The sequence below is a fragment of the Strigops habroptila genome, chromosome 4 (genome assembly GCF_004027225.2).
Source record: "Strigops habroptila isolate Jane chromosome 4, bStrHab1.2.pri, whole genome shotgun sequence".
NCBI lineage: Eukaryota > Metazoa > Chordata > Aves > Psittaciformes > Psittacidae > Strigops > Strigops habroptila.
The window spans coordinates 17,524,324-17,549,918 of NC_046358.1; the positions used below are offsets into that span (position 1 = coordinate 17,524,324).

Here is a 25,595-nt window from a genome sequence, read left to right on the forward strand (position 1 = left end):
GGCGGGGCCCGGCCCCAGGCGGCCTCAGGGAATGGGCTGCCGGGGATGGGGTGGCCGCACACGAGGAGGGCTCCGTGCTCCCACCCCTGACGTAGCGTTTTGCCCCGGCTCCGCCCGCGGTCGCTGATGGGCACAGACACGCAGATGCGCGTCCACCCGAGTGGCTTGTGCGCCCAAACGCGGGACTTGCGCCCTCTGCCCTGATCCCACAGAGCTACGTTGGATCCTACCCAGGAGGGCCATGCCCCCCCACAAAGGATCGTGGTCGCAGAAAGCCCGGCGGGAGCTGGACTGGGCAACCCGACGGGGCGGCCGGGGCCAGGCCGGAGGGAGCAGCCGGAGCCGAAGAGGGCGATGGAGAAAACGGATCCTCTGCCCCGTCCTGACGCGGGTGGGGGGTCCGCAGAGAGCCCTGGAGAGTGTCCGGGTGCCCGGGCCTGAGCGGGAGGGACGCGAAGCGCTCCGGCCGGGCAGGACCCTCCTGCAGAGGGTGACATTTCTCCGTGGCCCAAGACCCCAAGAACAAACACGGCAACGACTTAAATAAACACGCACTTAATGATGCAAAACGCTAACAGGGGGGAACCGGCACCGGCGGTCCGGCCTCAGTGAGGCCCCAACGGGGGGGGCGGCGGGAACAAGCCTCTCCCTCCCGGCCGGACGACCCCCAGCAAGCGGCTTCGCGGGTCCCCTATCCCCATCCCCGCCTCCGGCTCCCTCTGCAGCCCCGTAGCGCCCGCCGGGTGAGGGGTAAGGACGGGCAGAGGGGCAGGAGCTCGCCCCGGCAAAGAAAAGCGCAGCCTCGGTGTTCTGCCATCAGCGTTGTTTAATTTAGACTGTTTAGGTACAATAGAAAATAAACCTGAAAGCACATGCGATTTTTGGTAACAAATACTCGTCATCCGCGGGCTCTCTGCAAGCCGGAGGGGAAAGCGGAGAACGGGGCCAGGCAGGAGCGCTCAACGGGGAGCTGCCGGGGCCGCCCGAGGAGCACCCGTCCGGGGGGAAGCGGCCGCCGACTCTTAGTATTATTAATTATTACCCTAATTTTAGCCACATCGATGCATTTCACCACGGAGGAGAAGGAAGCCGGAGGCGGCGGGAGCTCACTCGCTGCCTGCCTCGCCCGGCCGCGTTAAGACATAGGCACTTGGTAAAACTCTAATACTGCAGCTTTCGACTTTTTTTTTTTTTTTTTCTTTTTTTAAATTTAAACTACATCGAAATCTTTCTGGTAAGGCTAAATATGAAAAATGTAAACGTAACTCCCCTCCCTCCTCCCGCCACAACGCCGGGCTCAGCACAACGGGTCGCTCCCTTGGCCCCCGGCCCAGCTCCGTGCCGGCCCCGCGGGAACCCGCCGGGCAGCAGCGGGGGTGCGGCGGCCGCCCCGGGCCCTCCGTGCCCGCGGGGCTGGGATTTGTTTGGGTGGAATCGGATCCAGCTGGGGTTGGGTTTGGTTTTTTCTCCCTTTTTTTTTTCCCCTCTCTCTCTTTTTTGTAATTCCCGTTGGGACCAGCTGGGTTGAACTCGAAGGGCTGAGGGTTTGTGCCGCTCTCTGCATTTGGCTACGCAGAAAAGAAAATAAAAATTAAAAAAAAAAAAAAAAAAAAAAAAAAGGGGGGAAGAAAAAAAAAAATCATGGTGATGATAGTGGGAGACGCTGGGAGGGAACTGGGCCAGGAGCCGACGTGGGGTTGTGTGAAAAGAGCCGAGAGTCCCGTCAAGAAGCAGCGGGTGAGCTGTAAACCCGGGTGATGTCCTCTATGTACAACCCAGAGCCTCTGTCCCCGAGCGGAACCGCCGCTCCCGACCCTCTGCCCGCCCGCCGCGGGCCTTTAGGATCCCAGATCCACCAGGCTGGACGTGAGGGGTCCCAGCAGCGAGTCCTGGAGCTGGTGGCCTTGGAGGCTGTGAGGGGTCTGGGATGCTGCCAAGCCGCCCAGGGAGTAGCTGGAGCTCCTGGCGTGGCTGAGGTTCCCCTGCAAGAGCAGGACCGAGTTCTGATCCGGGCTTTGGGGAGGAGAAAACTCTTCCTCGGAGCTGGACATGAGGGGTTTGCTCCCATCCAGAGGCGAGAGTTGGTTCGGTTTGTTGGTGGCCGAGTTGTTGTTTTCTGTGTTCTCCCTGCAGAAAGGCAAAAAAACCCACAACGGGGACGTTAGGGTGGGCGAGAGGCGCTGGGGATGGGCGCTGGGCTGATGCCCCCAGTAAAGCCTTTGCGGTTTGTTTCATCGTGGTAGCAGATGCCTCTCCCCGGAAAGAAAAAAAAAAAAACCAACCAAAAAAACAAACGTAAAAGTGCCTAATATTTTCATAACGGATCGTCTCAATTTCTTTTTACCCTCCTAGAAATAGGCATGCACCGCACAGCTCGGTAATTTAGGTGAGGAGGAAAAGTTGAAGGGGGATAGGGGGGCATTCTTTCTCTTTTTAACTCAAAACGAAAGCGCGGCCCGGGGACGAGCAGGGTGCGGGATTTTCTCTACGAGGCTCGGTGGGAAGGTTGCTGGAGGAGACAAAAAGCGGGGCTATGCCCTCCGTGGTTGTCGGCTTCTCCGGGCCGAGCCGTCGCTTCGCACGGAGGCCACCCCGGGCGGCGCCGCCGGGGGTACCCCGGGTGGTCTCGGTACGGAGCGGCGGATCGGCCCGGCCAGCGCGTCCCCATCCCGGTCACCCTCCGGTTCCTTCCCTCTCCATCCCGGGACTTCTTTCTCCTCCTCCGGGCTTCGGAGTTACCCTGCCCGATTCCCGGTAATACCCGACCGCTTCCCCGGAGGCTCCGGGACTGCATCGTTCCCGGTTTACTCCGGGCGGCAGGCAAGCAAACAAAGGCGGCGGAGCGGCCTGGAGAGGCCGGAGAGGGGCTTGCTGTTCCCTCTGGGCAGGTGGGAAGAGGGGTCCGGTGAATCTCGGGTGGAAAACCCACTTGGTTTCCGCGAAGGGGCGAAACGCAAGGCGGTTTAGGAGGGTGGGGGGAAATGGGTTTGGGGGGGAGCGAGGTATTTTCGCTCGGGGGAGCAGGGAGAAAAGAGGGGGACGGACGGGATGCGGGGGGGGGTGGCATGTACCTTTCCTTCGCCTCCGCCGCTCGGTCCCGCTGCCTCCGGTTCTTGAACCAGTTGCTGACCTGGGTGGTGGTGAGACCGGTGGCTTCCGCCAACTCCCGCTTCTCCCGGGGGGACGGGTAGGGGTTGTGGGCGTACCATTCCCGCAGCACGCCCCGGGATTTCTCCTTGAAGCAGTAGCTGGTTTCCTCGCCGTCCCAGATGGTGCGGGGCAAAGGGAATTTTCGGCGGACGCGGTATTTGCCGACGGCGCCCAAGGGTCTGCCCCGCAGTTTCTCGGCTTCCACGTAGTGAGCCTTCAGCCAGAGCTGCTGGAGCTTGGGGTGGTTGTGTGGGGAGAACTGGTGGCTCTCCAGGATCTTGTAGAGCTCGCGGAAGTTGCCGCGGTGGAAGGCCACCACCGCCTTGGCCTTCAGGACGCTCTCGTTCTTGTGCAGGTGGTCGCAGGCCGGCAGCGACCAGAGGAACCGGCCCAACCTCTCCAGGTTCCCCCCTTGCTGCAGCACCTCGCAGACGCAGGCGACCTGCTCCTGCGTGAAGCCAAACGACGGCAGCATCGACATGGCCGGGCGCGGCGGCGGCAAGAGAAGGAGGCGGCGGCCGCAGGCACCCCGCGGGAGCGCGGCTGCGGAGGGGCGTGGGGAAGCCGCCCGCCGGAGCCGGTCCCGGTCCTGGTCGCGGTCCCAGAACGGGGAGGCGCGGCGGCAGCCGGGTCTGCCGGGCGAGCGGGGATGCTCGTCGCGGTGCCGGGGGGACTTTGTCCCGGCTCCGCCGCCGCCGCGCTTAAAGCGCCCGAGCCCCCGCGCCGCGCTGATTGGGCGCCCGCGGCTCGGCCCCCGCCGCGGCGGGCCTGGCCCGACCCGGCCCGGCCCAGCCCAGCCCGGCCCCCCCCCGCAAGCCCAGCCCGGCCCGACCCGGCGGGCAGAGCCTCGGCACGGGCGGGCGGGGCCTGGCGGCGGGGACCCGGCCCCGGCCGCCGCGGCTGCGCTTCCCGCCGCCGCCTCTGCACGGGTGCGGCCCCGGCTCTGGAGGCGGAGCGGGGGGAGCCCCTCTGCCCGCACCCCGGGCGCACCTCGGGGAAGCCTCTCCCGGCGGATTTTGCCTTTCTTTCCCCAACTCTTCTTTGTTTCCCCCCCAAAACTCCTGCTCTCCCCCGCCCGCTCCTGTGCTCTGCCAAGCCGGCCCGTATTTAATTACCATAATGCTGGGATGAATAAATAATGCTTTAGTGAGGCGCTGGGTGATGCACGGGGCCCCTGAGCCGCCTTCCCCGCCCGTGCGGCCCTCCTGGCCCCGCTCGGCCCCGGGGGGACTCGGGGGGGGGGCCGCGAAGGCCCCCTCCCACCCCCGGAAACAGCGCAGGCGGCAGAACTGCACGGGCCGGCGGCACTTTAATTAGCCTAATCCTCATTTGCACACCTCGCTCAAAAGCAATTATATGAAAAAATTAGAAAACAATTAGGCTCCCTAAGCAAAGATAATCCATTGTCAGTAGCAGGGATGGGCTGCGAACTGAGGACAATGCAGGGAGATAAGGGCAGGGGAGCGGTGCAAAGGGGGAGTCTTTATGGCTGGATTTATCTTTGATTAGATAAGCCGAAACCCGTATTTCAAGCAGGCTCCAGAACGCTTTTGATTCGAGAACGATTTTGCTCCGAGGGCTCTAATAACCATCGCGGGGCTCTTTAAAACCTGTTTGTCTTCGCTAAAGACATTCGGATTTATTTGACTTTAAATGCTCAATGTTAAGAGCAGCCCGTCCGTGGCCGAGACGGAGAAGGGCTCCCGCTGCCTGCTCCCTGCCCGCAGCTTCTGCCCGCGATACGATATAGGAAAGGCCGGTTGCGATATCTTTCTAAATCCGGATTGCTGTGTTTTTTTTCCCATGTACTTCGCGGCGCGGGGCTGTTTAAAATAAGCCCCTGCCACCCAGTCTGTACAGTGACTTTACTATGCGCGCTGGAGTCAGGGTGCTTCTATATCCCATGACCGTGTGTCTGGTAATTCTCCCTTACCATTTTATTTTAGTACTTATGATGTTGCAGATGAAGTCTTAAAGAGCTGCAATGTCCTCCCAGAAGGAATGTCTGCTTGGAACAGATCCTTATTGACAAGGCAGCTGTGTGGGGACCGGAACGGAGCCTTAAACCCGGCTCTAAAATCAACTAATACCCTAAAGTCTGGAGCAAGTGCGCAGAATTATAACGCCTGGGCTCGCAGCCCCCGTCCTGGAGGAGCAGCGCCCTGCCCGGCCCGGGAGATGGGCTCCCCAATCCTCCTTTTCATGGGCATTAATTTGTAATTATTATATCTTTTCTTTCTAATAAGGTGCTCAGTTCGGGAAAAGCACGGACCTGAGGGTTTATACCGTCAGGACGAGGAGGAGAGAAATGCAAATCGGGGCTGGGGAAGCTCCTTGTCATTTATCGAGAGCGGGTTTCTCTTGCCCTCACATTTCTCCTCTTTATTTTTTACTACTTCTTCTTATTTTTATTTTTTTTTTCCTCCCCTTTATAAGGCCGACCCAACCAAACACCGCTCTTGGAATAAGCAAATTATCCCGGTGCGGCCAGCGGTGGAGCGGACAGGGATGGGTGAGGGCTGAGCCAAGACTTCCCCGCAATTTTCGAGCGAGACTTTATTCCTCCGTGTCACCAAAATCGACACAAGGAGCGGACAGACTCGCCGGGGTCTACCTGGGAGTTACTCACCTCAGGCGGAACCCGGTCAGCATCAACGTTAATTATTGCGGGGGGTTGGTTTTCATTAAAAAAAAAAAAAAAAAAAAAAAGATAAATTTGAAACCTTTCACTGTAAAGCACGGAAAGAGGTACATGAATTCCCAAAGCACCCGCCCCATGTACCCCTTGAAAATCACCCAGAGGAAAAAATAGTTTCGAGCCACTCCAAAGAAAGAAATAAAAAGAAATAATAAATAAGCGGATGCAAATACAGAAATAACAGCAACACCCCATCGGCGCGGAGCCGCCGCGGCCCCTCGGTCGCTGTTTTCTAGGGAGGAAGGGAATAAGGAGCAGCCCGACGGGATCACCCCGCTCCCCCGGCACCGGTGGCTTTGCACTGCCGCCCCGTTTCCCCCGCCGGGGCCGGGGCCTGGCACCTCCGCGCCCTCGGAGAAGAGGCGGCCGGCGGCGGGGCCCTCCGCCCGTCGCCTCGCGTGCCGGGGTACCCATCGGCTCGGTTTGTGCGGGAAAACTCATTTATTCGCTTATTTATTCGATGCAGCATTATAGAGCGCGGAGCGGGGATGAGGACGGGTCCCGCGCTGCGCTCCGCGAGTTTGCCTTGATTTCGCCAGTAAAGCAAAACAAAGCAGAAAAAATAACCCGAACACGACTCCCATATCCCACCCCCAGCCTTGAAATAAAGCTCTTCCACAACCAAAAATAAATTTAATATTTTTTTTCTTTAAGTGTGAGGGTCTGGAAGAAACAAACAGCGCAACAAAATCAAATCAGCGACATTTTTATTTTCCGGAGCCTCGTCCCATGGGATGATAACCGGGGCTGGAGCCGGCGGGGCAGTAACACAACGCTGCCGCTTTCCGAACCTTTCGAAGGCGAAATCCAAAACCGGCCCATTAAGTCAATGAGGTTTGTGTTGTAGAGGGCTCCTTTCCCATCCACTTGCTGTTCTGAAAAATAGATCGCATTTCGTTATCTGGAGTGAGGATCTGCAACGTGATACCGGATCCGCGCCGCCTTCCCCACCGAATGCGCGGGGGAGACAGCCAGCGTCCCGGCTTCTCCCGAACAATAAAGGATTTGTATTTTCTTTCTCTCCCTTTCCCCCCACTCCTTTATTATTCTATTTTTTAATGAGGAAGGACAAACCCCTCTCCATATGCATCACTCTTCCCTCGCAGGAGCCTTTGGCCCGACGCGCCTGCAAACCGGTGTGCGACCTTTAATGACTCGAGAGTAAATTGCCCTCCAGGCACCTGTAAAAACAAACCCGAGGGGGGGGGACGGGGACGACGGGACCGTGTCCCTGCCCGGGCCCCCAGTCCCTGCGCCCCGGGGTGCTCGACGCCTAGGACCCCCCGCCCCGAGCGGGCCAGGCCGGGCCGGGGCTGCCGAAGGAGGGACCGGACGGGCCGGGCCGAGCCGAGCCGAGCCGGGCCGGGATGGGCCGGGGAACATGGGGCAGTTTAAGGCCTTCCCGCCGTGGTCCCGGCGAGGGCGATCCCCAGGGCACAAAGGGCTCTTTCTTAGCGCACTTACCGGGACATTTTTCAAAGGCTTAGAGGTGATCACGATTTGGTTTTGGGGTTTTGTTTTTATTTTTTTTTCTCTCCGAGGGCCGATAAATCTTTCTGTCCTTGTCCTCCCGCACGCACACTTATTTCCTCCTGCTTATGCCGTGGGACTCCCCTCCCCGTCTTCCCCCTTTTCCTGCTCCCCAGTGTACCTCCTGGATGCTGATTCTTTTAAGCTATGAAGAATTTCCTTTTGGGAGGTGAAACCCTCCAGCTCCTCCTGTTCAGAGGAAAGTGCTAGTGATGGTAATACAGGGTGACACTAAATAAACAGTTAGAACAGAGCTGGAAAGATGGAGTTAATTATCCAGTGAGCTACTTTTAAACCGAGACCAGGAGAGGCTGATTTGTTTTGGCGCAGGGAACTGAGAAGGAGACGAGCCACCGCGGTCTCCTTGCTCCTCTTTGGAGGCTCCTTAATTTGCCCTTGCTGTCGCCAGCCCGGGGACTAGCTGCCCATGGCCCGGCGGCAGAGTCCGGCAGCGAGCCCGGTACCCGCCGCCCCGGGGGGGCCGGTGCGAGCCGTGCATGGCAGCGGGCGAGCTCAGGGGGTCTGGAGGTGGGTTTTTCCCCATGTTTGTTTGCTTTTTCTTCCCCAGAAGTTAGATAAATTACCGTCTGCGCGGCTCGCCAGTGCCTGTGCTCCTCAGGTAAGTCTGCATACGAGCCGCAGCCCCGCGATGCGCTTTTGTGGTTTAAATTTTCCCTCCTTCCTTCTTTTTTTCTCTCTTTTTTTTTTTTTTTTTTTTAAGAAGTCTGATATTAATAATCCCCGTATGCCCCGCTTTCCGGGTCATTACGGTACTGCTGGTCTCTAATCAATCCTAATGCGATGGCAATTGGAGTCTCTGATGAATGCATCTCAGGTTTCTTGTAATGGCTCTACCACATTTTCCTGGACCTCCTTCTTTAACCTGAGATGCCAGGGGGACGTCTCCGTTCTCAGCTGCTGATTACTTCAAGATGTTTGGGCTGGTGTGGGGAGAGAGGGAGCGAGCGAGGCAGTCTGCCCCTGAATAATCTGGAACTGAATTGGATGAGCCGTTTCCTAAATCAAAGGACAACGGCGGGGTTTAACTCCTTTTCTGCACGGAAGCCTGCCGGCTTGCCTTCCAGCCGGCACCGGCTATGCTGCACCCCCCCCCGCGGGTTCCTGTCCGTGCCAGTGACACGACCCACGGGTACCCACACACCTCCGGGGTGCGCAGCTCCCCCCGTCAGCTGCGGACCCCCCACGCAAAGGAGACCCCCCATCTCCATCCCCTCACACCTCCCCTCCCCAGAATCCCCGCGCTGCCGGGCGGCTCCGTATCCGCATGGGAGCTTTGCCCCACACCGCGGGTGGGAGCTCCGAGCCGAGGATGGGGGAGGGGGGGGAAGCCTTCCGCGGGAGCGCAGGGATCCGCGCAGCAGCGCGTTATTAGAAAGCGATTCGCATTTTCGCGGCATTGTTTTCCTCCCATTTCTCAGCATAATGGCATTTGCCGTAATCCGAGACAATGATAATTGCAATTTCTGCCCCTTTTTATTTTATTTTTTATTTTTTAAGTAAGCTAATGCAGCTCAAGCTGGGCGCTGGCTGCCGCGGCATCGATCGCCGCTTCCCCGGAGCAGTGGAGGGAGGTTCCTCCGAGGTGCGGCTCCTCCGTGGGGGAAAAACACGCCCCGGGTGCCCCTCTGCAGCTCCTCTGCGGCGGAATATGCTCCAGTGCAACGCAACAGCTTCGGCTGCACTCCTATAAAATGAGGGTGTGCTGGAGCGGGGGTTAAGTGTTGGAAACGAATAATTCAGTTTCTCCGCGCCGGGATGCGATGTAAAAATTGATCCTCAGCAGAAAAGCGGCGAGGGTCGAAGATGGCCCCTTCTTCCGCGGGATCTGGCCCTGCGTGGGGAGGCAGAAGCGCGGCCGCGGGTGGGATGTCCGTGCCGCGCGGGTGGATTCTCGCTGTTCCACCCCAGCGGCGCTGCATGTGCCACGCGTGAGTCACTCGCAAAAGCGAAACAAACCACGGACACCGCCTGCCCTCCGCGCCCGCGGCGGCACCGCGCACCCACGCGTGGGACAAGCCCGCGGAAGCCTGCGCGGCGGTTTGGGGGGGGAGCACGGGGAGCCGGGGGGCACGGCAGCCCCCCTGCACCCGCGCCGTGCACGCACCGCGACACTCACCCGTCCCACCGGCAGCCGGGGCACTCCTCCGCGCACACACGGGCTTTCCCCACGCGTGGCCGCGGCTGGATGCCGGGTGCACGGGAGCGGCGTCCATCCCTTCCTTAGGTGATGGCTGGGGCAGGGGGGCACTGGACACCGGAAAAACCGGGAAAAACAAAAAAAAACCAAACCAAAACAAAAAACAAACAAAAAAAGGGGCGCGTGCGCAGCATTGCAGTGATTTTCTTGCAAAAAGCTGGGAAAAAAATTAAATTTCGGGAGGGTGGGAAGCCTATTTGGAAGGGACCTGCCAGGCTCCCCGCCTCTGCTCCCAGGGTCGAAGGGGGCAGCCCGGGGCAGCCTCCAGTGGGACAGAGGGGATCCCATCACACACACACCCTGCTCAAACCCAGGCCTGGCCACCTCATCCGCGCAGCTGCAGTGAGATTCAGGGTGCCAACCCGGCCCTGCTGGGTGCAGCTCTGTGCCATCTTCCTGCCTAAATCCGTGTCCTGCACCCAGGTGATGAACAGGGCGGGTCGGCGGGGAGGCAGCAGGGCTCAGGGCAGGATTTACGTACAGGGCTCGATTTGCCTCTGTGCTTCGCATTTGGGCACTGAACAAATATTTTCGCTGCCAGGGGACTTGCAGGCTTTGCCTGAGCCAAGGGAAGAGGCACTGTCAACCCCTTGGATGGGCACACATGATTTTGGGAGGGCGGCTGGGCCCTGTGGCTGGGCAGCCTGTGGGGATAAGGGGTGGGGGATAAGGGTTGGGGGCCCATCCCGCACCCGCCGTCTCGCTGGGTTTCTGAGTGAGCTGCGGGAAAGGGACCTTTCACCTCTCATTAGTGATGCCATTAGTGGCTTGGCAGAGCAGAGCTGAGGTCATGTTACATATGGCACACAGTCTGTTCAGCGCCGGCAACACCAGCTTTGAAATTTTAGAGAGGGGAAAGGTCACCTTGCGTAAGCCGAGGTCTGGGGGTCCTCCACTCTGTCTGCGCCCTGGGTGGGTCTCCATATGCCTCCGTTGTCGCCAGCCTCGCTCAGTCTGGCCCTGAGAGGTGCTCAGTCTGGCCCTGAGAGGTGCTCAGCCTGTCTTCTGCCTCCTGAATTTGCAGGGAACCGCTTAAATGAAGGGAATACTTTGATGCTGCCTTTCCTTTCCCCCTACAGACAGTCTCCCCAGCACTGTTGGGTTTTTTTTTTTTCCTCTTTTATCTTCCCAGCCTAAACCTCTCTCTAACAACTGATTATTTTTTCAAACAACACATAACACGGCTTTCCAGAAGAAAATGAGTTGTCTCTGTTTATCAGCAGATCTGCCCAGACGGATAAGTTTACCCTTTTCAGACCTGGGTATATAATTTCATAGACCTTCAAAAGTGTAGCGCTTCCATGGTGATTAAAACTTCTCACTCCTGAATCTTGCTGGGGTATTTCAGGTTTCATGCCACTAGACCTTAGAAAAGCACATTTGTACAGTTGTATTTCTTTCTTCAAAAGAATCAAAAAAAGAGCAAACCCAGTATATTTTGTGTTTGGAAATACAGAACACATTACGTTAAATTAATTCCTGGTTGTTGGCTGAACCCAGGACACTGGTGTAATTCACTACACCAAATTTTGGTGGGATCCTGTTGGGGCTTCATCCGGAATAATTCCAGAAGTGGTGACTGTGGGGAAGAACTCACCATCCTCCCATGTATGACATCTGACAGCATAAGTTGTGCCCCCTCTCAGCCCTGCTGCAGAATCCTATTTTGCAAACTTTATTTTTTAAATACACAGGGCCTGATACTTAAGCTCTTAAGGCAGCTTGGACGGAGGTTTCTGGCATGCAGCTGTTGCAGAAAGATCTTCAAAAGGACATTTGCTTCTATGCAGGTCATAACTAAAAAGGCTCTAAATGAAATAGATGCTTATCTTGAGAATCCAGAGAAGCTGGATCTGAACCAAGATGTGGTGCAGATCCAGGATACACCTTTCCGCCTGCTCCAGTGAGGCATCTGAACAACCGCATTAAAGGGAGCTCATTCTGATTTCCTACTAATAGGGCTCCTCGCGTGGATTTTAATTTTTAAATAGGAATAGTCTTCCGCTGCCTGTCAAAGAGAGGGCTTTGGGAGCGAAGGTATGAGACAGCTTATTTTCAGAAATGGAGATGCTGAGATCTGCCTATGGTTTTTGTCACAAACAGTGTTTTCCTAGCATGGGGCTAACCTGCACTCTTAGTTACTGAGTGCAAATCTGTCGATTTAAGTGGAGTTCATTGCAAGTGGGAGTGGGATTTAGCCATAATTTTCCGCTGCTGTCTAATCACTGTAGTCTGAAGAAAGCAACATATGTATAATGGTAGCTGAGATGCAGGAGGGGTGGAAGCTTTCTACCAATGAGAACCACATTAAATAATTAATTCCCAATTGCCTTTCTACATTAGTGCTTCCAGCTAAAAAAGCTGGTCGGCTTTGTAAGGCCCCGGGCAATGAAACATTTGGTGCATTGTCAGTCCAAAAGTGGAGGTAATAGATATCCAGGGTAGCTGGAAGTGTTACTCTCCATCCTGTCATTTACATATTCCAGCTGCGAAGCCTCATTCCTCATCCCCTCTTTTGCCTTACTTAAGTTTGACAGGACAACATCTCTTCCGAGGTGGCTGCTGAGGAAGCCAAAAGTGTATTTATTTTACCAAAATGAGAGGAACTTAATGTTTGAGTCTAAAAATGGAGTATACAAAAGTCAGTCTCTCTTTTACCAGCAGACCAAACATGATGGGTTAATAAGGAAAATGCTGAATTTCTCCCTCCTTTCCCATTTCCCCCCTTACCCCATCTGCTGGTCCCCCAAGCTCAGCCTGCCATCTCGGGTCAGGTTAGGATCTTTAGGGCTCGTATATCATTCACAATAAAGATCTTGCCGTGAGAAATGAGTTAACAAGCCTTTTGATGTGCAAGTCATCCGAGACTGCTCTGCTCACCTTCTGAGATAAATATATGTGTGCATGTGTGTATAAGGCTGAAGAAGAAAAGGAAGCATTGGAATAAATTGCCTGGGGAGGTGGGAGACTCTCTGTTAAAAACAGGTCTAGACAAACATCTGTCAGAAAATACCACCGTCTATTTGATCTTGTCTTGGAGCTGGGGGAAAGACTGAATGGTCTTTTGGTGGTGCAAAGTCCTTTCCAGCCCTGAAAGACCATAAGTATATGCATAGATAAGTGTGCATGTGTGTAAGTGTATATCTATCTGTGCATAAGTGTATATATGTGCATATTCCCATATTTTTGGTGACAAGCCCTTGGCTTCCATGATAGTTGGTGGCAGTGAAACTTGTCGGCTAATTACACATAGGTTTGCTGTCTCTTGGCTTCCTTAAATTTGAGTTTCAGTTCCATTTAATGCCCTTTGCACCTCGAGTGTATCAGATCACAGTGTCTAATCTACCCGCTGTATTTTTCTCCCCTCCCCTTTCCTTCAGCTCTTTTCATTCCTAGTGAAGTTCCTTCAATTCTGTGAGCTTTTTGGTGATTCCATTTACTCCTAAAGCACATCTGTGAACCCACTTGGGGTTACACTTCTTGGGTTGAGGTTATGAGAGTAGCAACTTACCTTTATTACTAGATGAAATAGATGGGTGCCTGGAGAAGCTCTTTGGCTGAGCAAGAAGACAGCATGAAAGATTTGTTTGGTTTTTTTAAAATCAATATTTTTGTATATGATCACTTTCCTAAGCACCCTTGTGCTTTAAAGACAAGATGGTCACAGCTGATGCTAGCACTCCTATAACTTCATTCCAAGCATGCAAACCTCGGCAGGACCCCTGGTGCTGCAGGCTGTGTATGAGGAGTGCGTCGGCAGCTTACTTGTGTTTATGCATGGAGGACAGGGAGTTACCAAGGGTCAGGACTTGCGATCCTTTACGCAGGAGCCAATATCAAATACTTTTATTAAAATTCATTTGAAAGCAAGTTTTAGCACTGCGACACATAGGGGCTACCCCAAAGACAGGGTCCTGGGCGACTCAGCGTTGGAGATAGAGGAGAGGCTGTTCCATGTTAGAAAGCTTATGTGTCAGGTAGGTGAGAAAGGGTTTTGCAGGGCTGGTGGGGAGGAAACTGTATAGTGCTTCCTCTGCCATTAGCCCCAGAGCACATTTGTGCTAGGCAGTGCTGTTATTCCCTGTGACACTGACACCTCCCAGAAGCTGTGTCCCTGGACTGTGCCGGGTGGAAGCACGAGGTGCTGCAATGAGTTGCAGGGATCAACACCAAACTTTGTAGCACAAAATGAACCCTGAATTTCCGAAGCCAAATGCTGGGGTAAGCCAGGCTGCAAACTCTCTGTGGTCTAGGCTTTTAGCATGCCCTACCAGCCTTCTGGAGGTGACTTCTCTTGCCTGTCCATCTTGTCCTTCCAAAAGAACTCTGTCTCCCATAGCAAAAGCATGAGTACAAAGTATAGCAACTTCACACACTAGCTGAAATCATCAGCTACTGCAGCGTGTATCAGTACAGAAAATTGCACTCTGTGATGACCATGGAGGGGACACCCCGCTACTTCTGCCAAGACCAGAGCAAGGCAGCAGCTTCTGGCTTGGAGACAGGCAGGGGCCATAAGCCCTGACACTGCATGAGCACGAGCTGCCAGAGCTCATGAGTTTGTCCTTGGGCAAGGTTTGAAGAGCAGCTGTGAGTTAAGCTCACCTTTTGGATGTACCCTCCTGGCAGATGTTGAGTTGAGCTCTTCTGCATGTTCATTCAAGGACTGCAAGCAACAGAGAGAAGAAGGTAACTTTTGAGCTCCTTGGGTAGTAGCGTGTACAAAACCAGCGGGGCTCTTCCATGGTATGCTACATCTCAGCTCATGGTGGGATGTGAAATAGATTTTAATACGAGGAAAACAAACTCTTTTCAACCCAGCCTCTGGCAGAACTTAGTTGGGCAGGAGAGTAAAGGCAAAGGTGAGAGAGGGGATTGTGAGTGTCCTCTGTGAACAATCCAAGGGGAAAGGGCTATTTAGAGGGAAGGACAAAACAGGCGCAGGACAGACAAGCATGGGTTGGCTGTGAGCACACACAAGCTGAACGTCAGAATAAGGTCTCCAGCCATCCATATGTGACACTCTGCAGCAAACGTGATAGAAATTGCACCGATTTTACAAAGAAGCTCAGTGCACGTATGAAAGGGCTTAGATGGTGTGTTCCCCTGCTCTAACCCTTAGTATTTAAGCATCACTTTTCATAGGGTGTGCCTGCACAGGATCAGGCAGGCATGACACCAAAGACAGAACTTCCTGGCCAGCAGGTCCTTATTTGCTGTTCCAGAAGTGACACATCTTCATGCACTGTAGGCATCAGCCACGTCAGACAGTCTTTTGGGGGGAAAGCTGGAGGAGGAAGGCAGGATTGTCTTCTCCCCTTTTTGTTTTCTACATTCCTTTTGCTGGCGAACCATCACCGTTGTGGCTGAGGTGGTTTGTCTGATGCTTCTTGGGTTTGTACTGCAGCCAGCGCTTCTGATTCTGTCTGGCCACATATTGTATTTGGCTGGTTGTCTCTCTCTAAAAATTCCTCTTTTGTTTCATTTCTTTTTCTCTGTGGCATTTTAATATCTCACAACAGGCACCTTTACAAGGAGATTAAAGGTCTAAAACTGCATGGCTATTTCATAGACTAACTTTAACGCAGGTAACAAATAAGAACCCCATGTAAAAGAGAATTTGGGAAGACTATCTTGAGTGTGGGTAACACTTTTAAAACATTTCTTCCACAATACTGAAGAATTACAAACAATTCCTGAGCAAAAGTTCATGCAAAACAGCAGGAATTATTTAGGTAATTAAAGACTTAAAACAATTTAAGGAGAAACTAGGAGAAAGTGAAGCTGTATCGATCTCGAAAGGTTTCTACAGTGATGAAAGAAAGTCCATATGCATTTGGATGGGGAGTGGATGCAGTTCGACTACAGGAAGGAAAGAGAGGAGCCACAAATCCTTTATGCTATTTATTCGTTTAGCCCTCTGGTAGAAAAACCATTGGAAATGCAATTGGGGCTGTCTGGAACTGGCTCTGCACTGCAGTCCTGGCCTTCTTATTGAGCTTAGTGAAAGCACTCCAGAGCCTTGCTTGGGCCTGGGGAGAGCTGGATGGTCAGCATTGCGCAGCCAACAGACTTATGCAAGGAGCAGTGATCCCTTGGCAGGGAGATCGGGAGCATGTTTGTCCTATTGTGGACTTTCGTAAAAGCAGTTTATCTCCAGTCCCTTCCTTTTGGTGATTTCGAGTAGATCTTTTCCCTCCCTCACCTTAGAGGATTTTTTTTTGGGGGGGGGATGGGGAAGGGGGGGCACAGTTCTGAAGTTCTCCTATTCTCTTTTAAAACTTTCCAGCTGGTAAGCCTGGGGAGCTTCTCACTTCAGGGGGAGCCTTTTCCTCCTGCATCCATCATCTCCTGCCTGGCACAGGGGGTGGCATACCTTAGCAGGTGCCGGAAGCCTGCAAGGACAGGCCAGGAGCGACTGCAGCTCAAAGCCCTTCTCAAGGGCTGGTTTTGGCAAGTGCAAGCCTGGCCCAAGGGCACAGAGGACTCTTTGCCCCAAGGGAACAGTGTAGTCCTGGCTGCATGAAGACAGCTTGGTGTGGAGATAATGGGCTGCAGGATGGGCTGAGGCTGCGGTTGTGCCGAAAGGTGCTCAGTTACAAGGACTCAGGGAAGCGGGGAAATGAAGTGCAGGGGGACAGCAGCATGGATTTGGAGTAGCTAATTAATGCACAGCTTGATTAGGAAGTCAGAGCCAGGCATTTGAGCCCTGGTCTCCTCTCCTTTTCTTCGTGCTGACCCCTCTTGCCATGGCTGTGATGTAGGAAGCCACTGGAGTCCACTATAGGAAAAGTAAATATTGTTGTTTCAAATAGAAAATGGTTTATTCTATAGCAGAACAGAGGGTGCCTTCTCTTTGAGAGGCCACACTGAGCTCAGAGAGGGGGGACTGTAGCCCACACAGCTGCCAGTGAAGCTGCTCCTGATAGCTGCAAGCCCTAGTGCCAGGCGCATTACCTTAAACCCACAGGTGTCAAGGGGATGTGTGGGGGGCTGGTGTGAATGTGTCCAGTGGCTCCAGAGACTGCCCATCACCTCCTTCCTACAAAGTAGGTCCTTTGCTAGGGTTTGGGCTCAGTTTTAGGCAAGGTGTCCAGGGCAGGATAAAGTCGCATTAACGGGAGCTGTGCAGGACACATTGCAGCTCGGAGCAGGCACAGGAGCCAATGATGCTGGGGCAAAGGAGGGGTACAGTCTCTGCCCTTTCCTACTGAAGCCGTGTGACCCTTTGTATAATCCCTTTAGCTCTGATGGCACCACGGTGATTTACGGCGCTAATGCTTTGATCCAGAACATGTTGGACTATGGGACATGAATTAAAATGTGAGAGATGAATGTAAAGCACAAGTTTCCATTCATGGTCAGCTATTTGTGAAGACATGGGTGCAATCAGGTGAGAAGATCTTGCAGGAGGTCTAAACAGATTTGTTAGAACGTGAATGTGAGCGCAGCAGAATAAGTGCTATTATTAGGATTTACACAGATTAGTAAACTAATCTGTGCATTTCAGATTGGATTTCATATTATGGAAAAGAAAATTCAGCCACATGTCATGCAGACTTTTCAGGCAGTGATTTGTGAGCGTGATCTATTTGCCAGTAGAAGTGACTGCTCAGAAAAGTTGTGGCAGCTCCATTAGTGGGTGAGTGACACCCGCTGTGAGCCCAGGCGGGGAGAGTGTCTTGTGGGGTGCAGAGCTGTGCTGGCTGATTTGGGAGACAAAAAAAGGAGCAGCATCACAGACATTGTTTATGTGATGGCTCTTAAAATGCACTACTGGGCAGAAAAGCAGTGTCCAGGCTTGGCTGCATCACCACTGGTGCAAAGTGGTCCTCCCAGATCAGCTGGAATGAATAGGGAAGAGAGATGTGAAGAAGAAAGGCTCATAAGTAATGTTTCCTTCTCTGCATGTGGCTTGGAGAGGAGCAGAACTGAGCAGATGTTACTGAAGTGGGAAGGAAAAGGCCTCTTTAAACGGCAAGGGCAGAGTGTTATTGCTGTGCCCTGCTCATGCTTCTCCTGGTGCCCTTGAACAGGAGGTGGGAGGTGAGCAGGAACAGAGAGGTAGGAGGCATTAGCACAGCTTATGAAGGGGCCAAGTACCCAGGCTAATTTTGAGATGTCATCTGTCTAAGGAGTATGTTTAATAGTATGTTAGCAATGCATTATGTATGTTACATATATATCACACATTATATATTTTACATATTATATATCATAAAATATATATCATAATTTTATATATGTAGTATGTGTATGTGTGTATATATATACATATACATAAAATATCTATTCTATCAGTAGGGTCTAGCCTCAGTATTTCAGCTGTGCCATCCCACCTAGGTGAATCTCAGCCAGGTGGAGGGAATCCACCTCACCACAGTGGAGGGAAGCACTCTTACTGCCATTGTATTGATGGGGATATCAGGACTTCTGGTTCCCAGTGGTTCATATCAGCTAATCTTGGAAGTTATTGTTTAAACTGATTCTGAGTCAGGCTTGAAAAACAAAGGATAACCCACCTTTCTCTTTGTGCTTCCTCTTACTTTGCAAAAATACAAGCTTTCGGAACATTTCAAACCCCATTATAGAATCATAGACTGGTTAGAGTTGGAAGGGACCTTAAAGATCATCTAGTTCCATGGGCAGGGACACCTTCCACTAGACCAGGTTGCTCAAAGCCCCATTCAACCTGACCTTGAACACTGCCAGGAATGGGGCAGCCGCAGTTTCCCTGGGCAACCTGTGCCAGTGCCTCACCACCCTCACAGTAAAGAATTTCTTCATAATATCTAATCTAAATGTACCCTCTTTCAGTTTAAAACCATTTGCCCTTGTCCTGTCCTTACATGCCCTTGTCAAAACCCCCTCTCCGGCTTTCTTGTTGGCCCTCTTTACATATTGGAAGACTGTTATAAGATCTCCCCTGAGCCTTTTCCAGGCTGAACAAGCCCAACTCTCTCAGCCTGTCTTCACAGGAGGGGTGCTCCAGTGGAAAAACGTCATTACCCTTTCAAATTACTGTTTTAGGCCAAAGCTTTAAAAGTCAGAGTAAGCTGAGCAGCCCAGATGTTTCTTCTTGCAGCATCTTGTTATGTTGTGCAAATAAAAATCTCAGAGTCGATTTGGTTTGTCTGGGAGAACAAACACTTCAGAATTTTCTTGGACCAGATTTGAAGGTGGCAGCTAATACAAGGCACGTGATGAAGGTTTCTCTCCCTGTTAGCCCGCCTCCTTTCCCGCAGCCCTTGAGGTTTGTCTTGTGTTTGCTATCAGTGATAACTCAGTCGACAACCATTTGTCACAACTGGGAGCCATTTGCTTATGATAATTACAGCTACACTGAAATGCAGGTTTGTAGGCAGATGGGTATTTACATGTGGTGTTGAGTTGGGACCTTGAGTAAACTGGCATGGGACTGCATGTGCTGCCAGCCTCGGTGGCAGCTGCCAGGCACAGGGTGCTCTTGAAATCCTGCTGGAGTTATACAGAGGTGTCGAATGAATTTGCTTGCATTCCTTAAAAACAAAGCTGGTCTTACAAGGGCTGATTTTAATAAATACATTTGTATGCTATTTTGGAGGGTTTGTTTTTAAGCCAGTGAAATGTTTCCTTAACTTGAGTTATACAGCGTTTTTTTTTTTTAAATAGCTATTACCTTTACTAATTAGACTGCAATAGTCTAGTAAATTAACCCAGAAGGGATTTACGCACATAACACCCCTACGTAGGGAATGACATTAGCATCTCGAAGGCTACTGTAGCCCTTCTCCTCCTCTTGCCCTTTTCCTCCTCTTGTCCTTCTCCTCTAGCCTATAAATGTAATAATGTTCTAGTTTAAGTTTATGGAAATTTGGATCCAAAGGCAGCTTTGACAGATATTCTCCTGAATTTGTAGACCATTTTTTAATTTTATTTATGAAATAGTACCTTTTTGATACCCTGGTTTATTCTCTCAAAGTGTCTTGTTGCACACAGTGCTATCAAACCCAAAGGTTCAGAGACTGTGAGACACCACCAGCTTTGAGATAAAATGCTTATATACCATTAGATAGATAAATGTGATATACCCATATTTATACATATTCTGGTTTGGAGACCTTCAGCACCTCCAGATTTATTTCTATTTTTTAAAACCAGGAACTTAAGAATGAAGTTGAGCAGGAAGCTGTGGCCATACCCCCTACCCCTCTCCTACTTCCCCTCTCTCACCAACTACTAAATATTGCAAAGCTCGTAAATTGTGAAAGCTGGGAAATCAGAACATTGCTTAAATTTGAGACTGAGACTTGGGGCCAGGAGTTTTCAATCCTGTATTACCTGGAATATATCATTACTGACAGATTTGCTGGGATTCGGTTTCTACCAGCTATAAAGTGGGATTCTCAAATTATGTCATGACAGCCTAGTTGCCTTTGATGACACGATATGCCAGTTGGAAAGGGAAGAACCATTAGATGTGACACAACTTGGCATCCATCAGTCTTTTGATGCTGTTCCATGCCTTGATGAACTGAGGAAATGTGATCTGGGCAAAGCCCCAGTAGGATGGGTGGGAAATTGTTCTGAAACAGTGATTATCTTGTGGTTCCAGGTCAAAATACCATGATCTCTTCATCAAGGGTTTCTACTCAGCATGACAGTATTTTCTACTGCTAGATGGTATTTTCAGGAACAGCTTGGATGTTGGAAGAAGGTGTGCTTATGAAATGTAGAAGATACACCAAGATAAGGAAAACTAGAAGACAAGCTGGTGATTCTACCTGAATTTCACAGGGTAGAGACTTGGGTCCTGAAACACAGGCTGTCGTGTCTGTAATGGAAGTAGAGCTTGCAAAGCAGGAGGCACTTCTTTCACTGGACTCGGCTCTGGTAAAACCTAAGCAGCACCGTTGTTTAGGTTTGGGCTTAGGTATGGCTCTAATATCACCTTCCAGTCTTTGAGTCTCTGTTAATAGCAGCTGCTTATTTCAAAAGGATATTTAATTCATTATGGCTACTAAAAAGATCCTAAGGTTTGAGAACAGTTAAGAAATCAACAGAAATGGGCTCTACGCTGTGCTTTAATCTGAGGGGCTAGTCCTCCACTCCATCAGCAAATGACTATTCCTTGTTCCTTGTGAGCACTGTTCACCTGAAGAAGTATTGCTTTTGTAACCCCAACTATAAAGACTCAGATCTTTTTGTGACAATTTGGAAGGAACAGGAGCACTTCTGACCCATGTATATGTCAGCGATACTTGCTGCCATTACTGGGTAACAAACATTAATCAAGAGCAATTGGTCAGGTAGTCTCATTTGCTGGAACTGACATTTCCAAAGGAACAGGATGAAGCAGGTTAGCCCTGCCTTTGGTTTGCCACAAAAGAAACAAACAGTAGGTAAAGAAGCTATTCCCATAAGCTAAGGCCAGAAGGGATTTACTGAGACTGCAGGTCTGATGCTGTGTGTAGGAAGTGCCAAATATCCAGTTGGCATCTCTGTACCACGCCAGTAAATTGTCAGCGTTGCCCTGGCTGAGCCTGGGGAGGGCTGGCTGGCACGGCCTGATCTTTGTCCTGAGACCAGGCATCCTGCAGCACTGCTGGCTGGTGCAAGGCAGCTGTGCCCAGTACGTGCACTGTGTCCCGTGCTCCTGGGAGCGCTTCCAGGCAGGCTGGGCTCTTCTTGATAAAGCGGTACCTGGAAATAGGTTGCTGTCAGCACTCGCTTCCAGGTACTGTTGGTTTTGGGAGTCCTGGGTCCCACCTTGCAGAGGTGCAGAAATAGCACAGTATTTAGAAGCTCTTGGGAGAACATTATTACGTTTCTGGGCAAAAGGAGGAGGAGAAGGGCAGCCTTCAGGAAGCTAGTATCATTCCCTACATAGGGGTGTTACGTGCGTAAATCCCTCCACACGCAGATAATATCACACCCTTAGAGTTTGCAGCTCTCTTACTGATACTGCTTAAGCAGGCTTCTCGTCCAAGCGTGGCACCGATCGAGCAGTTAACCCCTGCTGCCTCTGCTGCTGATGTTCTGCCACAAGCTCTGATCAAGGGCATAGCACACTCTTGCACCGTTCAGCAGCAGGCCAGGAAACTGCACCCATCTGCGGGTCTTCAGCCTAAGCCTGGTTCACTCGCTGAGTTTTGGGACCTGGTTCTAATAAGGCTGTGTGGAGACCTCATAGCGGCCTTCCACTGAAACAGGTTGCCCAAAGAAGTGGTAAATGCTCCATCCCTGGTAGTGTTCAAGGCCAGGTTGGACAGAGCCTTGGGCAACATGTTCTAGTGGAAGGTGTCCCTGCCCATGGCGGGGGGGTTGGAACTAGATGATCTTAAGGTCCTTTCCAGCCCTAACCATTCTATGACTCTGTATGTCACCTGCAAGAGGGAGCAGAGGTTGCCTCTTCTGCAACTCCATAGTGAGCCTTAAAAGAAAGAATTTTTCTTTTTTTTTTTTTTTTTTTTTTGAGCCTTAATCTGGTCAGTGCTCACTCCCACCTGCATGCATACAGCACACCAGACAATGTTTTTTAACACAGGTAGCCTATATAGTTGTACGTCATTGCAGATGTGCTTGGGTTGGTATAGAAAGTGTTGCCTTTCAGAACTGCCTTCTGATACACCTATATGCCCTTGTTTGCTTATGCAGCAGTAAACAGCAAAATCCCCAGCATCTTCCTAGGACATGGGTAGGCTCTTAGTTTGTCATTTATTCTTGATTTGTTATTTTAAGACACCACTGGCTTAGGACATGCAAAAGTATGCACAGCTCAGGCTCTGGACTAACCCATCCTCACTTCCCATGAACACATCTCTCTGTCAGCTCCTTGGACTTTGTGGGAGGTGAATTGAACCTTTCTCAAATTGCCTTGATCTGGAAGCGTGTGGCTTTGGAGTCCTTCAGGGCCCATGTGTGCATCACCTTGATGGGGGTGATTCAGGCAGGAATGGTTTCTTTGAAGCCTGAGTGTTTGCAGGCTCAGTGATCTTGTTCCATGGCTTAGCTAGAGGCTTATGTGACTATCGGTCAGCATCAGAAGGTGGCTGTAGGCATAGTAAATAACTGAAAGAAGCAAACTCAGCTTTGGCATAAACAAGTCCTCCTGCTGCTGTCAGAGGGCATTGCATCTGAGCTGGATTTGGCTCCTGGGGAGGCAGAGTGAGCCAGTGGGCAAAGCAACAGGGGGAGTCAGAGACCTGGCTTTGTCCCCTGCCTCTGCCACCACTGCCAGCACCCCCACCTCCGGGCAAACCACCTCTTCTCCCTGCGCTCCTCTCCCCTCCCAGCTCAGATTGCTTTTATTTCTGTATACTGTAAGCTCCTCAGGGGACGGGCTGCATTTTACAGCTGCAAGCGGTACAAGGGATACCACTAACACTGAAATAATTGGCTGTCAGCTTGCAGAGTAGAAAAGAAAATGGTGCGGTGTAACATTCTGGAGTCCTTTTGGGTAATAAAAGATCTATTGCAAAGCACTTTGGCTGCAACAACAAAGCTTATTGATTAGCCCGAAGTATTCCAAATTGGGTCTTTCTGCCCGAGAAGTAGCAGGATGAAGAATTAAAGCACTTACACAAGAGAATATTGTACATGAGTTATTGAGTAACCATCAGCTCTGCTCAAGAGCTGCTCAGTTCCTCTGGACTGCTTGCAACTTCTGAACATTTTATCTTTTTCCTTCAGCATTTGCAGGCGTGTGCCAGCTTCTGTAGCATATAAACTAGGTGCTATTTTTATTGAATCTGGCTTTAATGTAGTAGATTTTTCACACGTGTGTTGGCTTTTTATTGTTGGTCTCATTCCTGAACTTTCTGGCACCTCTAAGTGTAAAGTCAGTTATGCACACATTGTTTGGCAGATGAACTCCTATTTCTGGGAATCATTTTCCTTCTAAAATGTATTTTTATATTAAAAATGTGATCTGTATCCATAACCAAGATATAATGGCCTAAGACTCCAGCCCAAAGATTTCTGCAGCCAGAGATCACCACAACAGGGGATGCAGCCCTGCAAGGAGACCTCCACTTTCCAAGCTGTGAGCATTTCTATTAAGACCTTGTTTTACTGACTCAACCTCTGCCTCTTGGAGCTGAAAAATTCCCTTCTGATCTGGCACTGGGGAAAATCCAGCCAGAAGCAGATGATAAAAACTGCTGTCTTCCAACACTGTCTCCCTTCCCAGTTCATCTCCCTACTAGATCCGTCTCACCGAGCCTCCCTACTACCAACTTTATCCCAGCTACTGCCTTGGCAGCCGCTGGTCCTCTCTCCAGTATCCCCGGGCTCTGTGTGGAAGGCAGGGGTCAGTGAGCTGGCTGACCACCCTTCCAAAGGTGCTGTCCCCTTTTTCTCCATCTGCATACAAGCTGCCAGGGAAGAAGTAACCATGGATGCGTGTGGTTTTCTCACCCAGGGTGACCTGGAACACATCTGCAAAGCCCTCCAAAGTAGCAGGAATGTGCTCCGTTAGGACATGATTCATCCTGCATACCGCATGGGTGGCTGCTCAGGGAGAATTCTGACATTTGCATATGCTGAGACTTTCCTCTTCTCTGTTGCCCCTGAACCCCTGCACTTTGTCTGGTGGAGCTCATGGGGGCTGCACAGCCAGGAACAACCATCCCAGACGGGATCTCTCCCAGCTGGAGCTGACCCAGCAGGGGCAGTTCTCCCCCTGGCTGCATCATGGGGCAGAAATGAGAGAAGCTGCTCACAGACAGGTTGAAGGATGGCTTTAGACCCTCAGCCCCTGCTCCAAGCAAAGCTGGGACAGAGCTGCCATCCAGGGGTCGATTGGGAATTTGGTATCTGCAGGGCAAGAAAATATCAGTCCTACTGCTCGGGCAAAACCAAAGCGTGGCAAAGGGAAGCGCTACAAACAGGACTGAGTCATGAGTGCTGCTTCTGGGAAGGAAAAGGAGTTGGGCAATGAGGCAATTGTCTCTCTCTACCTTATGGCTGCTCCCGCATAACTGGATTTACTTTGGCAGCTGCAGAGTGTGAGGTGGGTCAACCCCAGGCGAGAGGTGAGCGACGTTCCCAGGGCTGAGGGGCTGCTTCCTGCACTTTGCCACCCAGACTGCTGTCAGCAGCGCTGCATGGAGCCAGCGGGACACGGCTGCATTAACTGGGAAAGATGGAGGAATGGTGAATAATGGCAAGGAAACGTAATGTCTTAGTGATTAAAAATATAATTGGCGCAGACAACTGGATCCGACTATTTAAAAAAATTAATCTCAGAGACCTGATCTTGCTTCCTATGGCCTAAGCACAATTTAATGGGTGAAAGGGTGTTTTTCTGCTGGCATGTGCAGGCTGTTAAGTATCTCTACTGTAAATGTACAGTACATATGTACAGGTTCGTGTGCTTGAACTTACTGTTATTCGTTTTGGCACCAAAACTATAACTAGGCAATCCTGGTACTTGGAGCACAGATCTAAAGTAATGTAGTAATGTGTTTAAATCCTTTAATATTGGGGGAACATAAAACTTCAGGCTGTTCTCAAAAGGCTGCCAAAACCAGGTCTGATACCAAATGCAACATTTTGAAGAAAAATTTCAAACAACACGAATCTAGCAGATAGGAATTTATCTACCCCAAAAGAAACCCTGACATAGAAAGTATCCCAATGCCATGAGAGCCATGAGTAAATACTGACTCGTCCTAACTAGTAGGTGGAAACATATTTCAATAGTATCTATCTAATTATGGTATAACTTTGGTTTAGGACATAGATTTAATAGCTGGGTTTGATATTAAAGAGAAGATTTATGTTTTTTAATTTAGTATTTTAGAAGCACAGTTAGGGTTTGCCAAAACCCACTCAACAGAAAATCTCATTCTAGCTTAAGAAGGCTTTTGATCAACTTCCTGGTGAGCACAGGCATTTCTAGTGGCCATCACCTTCACGATGAGTCATTAAAAACCGTCTCCACCTCAGAATGCTTTTCTAATACCCAATTCAAAGCCCCCACATTATAGCCAAATAGAAATATTTACACAAGATGTG

At 51.2% G+C, this 25,595-nt stretch overlaps 1 protein-coding gene across 1 annotated transcript; it reads right to left on the reverse strand.

Annotated features, from left to right (window-relative positions):
* Nucleotides 1-808: 808 nt before the first annotated feature.
* SIX1 (SIX homeobox 1) lies at nucleotides 809-3,781 on the reverse strand. The gene is made up of 2 exons (XM_030482859.1): nucleotides 3,072-3,781; nucleotides 809-2,127 (listed from the first exon to the last, which is right to left on the reverse strand). Exons 1-2 carry the CDS (start codon nucleotides 3,629-3,631, stop codon nucleotides 1,839-1,841), a joined length of 849 nt encoding a protein of 282 aa, XP_030338719.1. The 5' UTR covers nucleotides 3,632-3,781; the 3' UTR covers nucleotides 809-1,838.
* Between the last annotated feature and the right edge of the window lie 21,814 nt (nucleotides 3,782-25,595).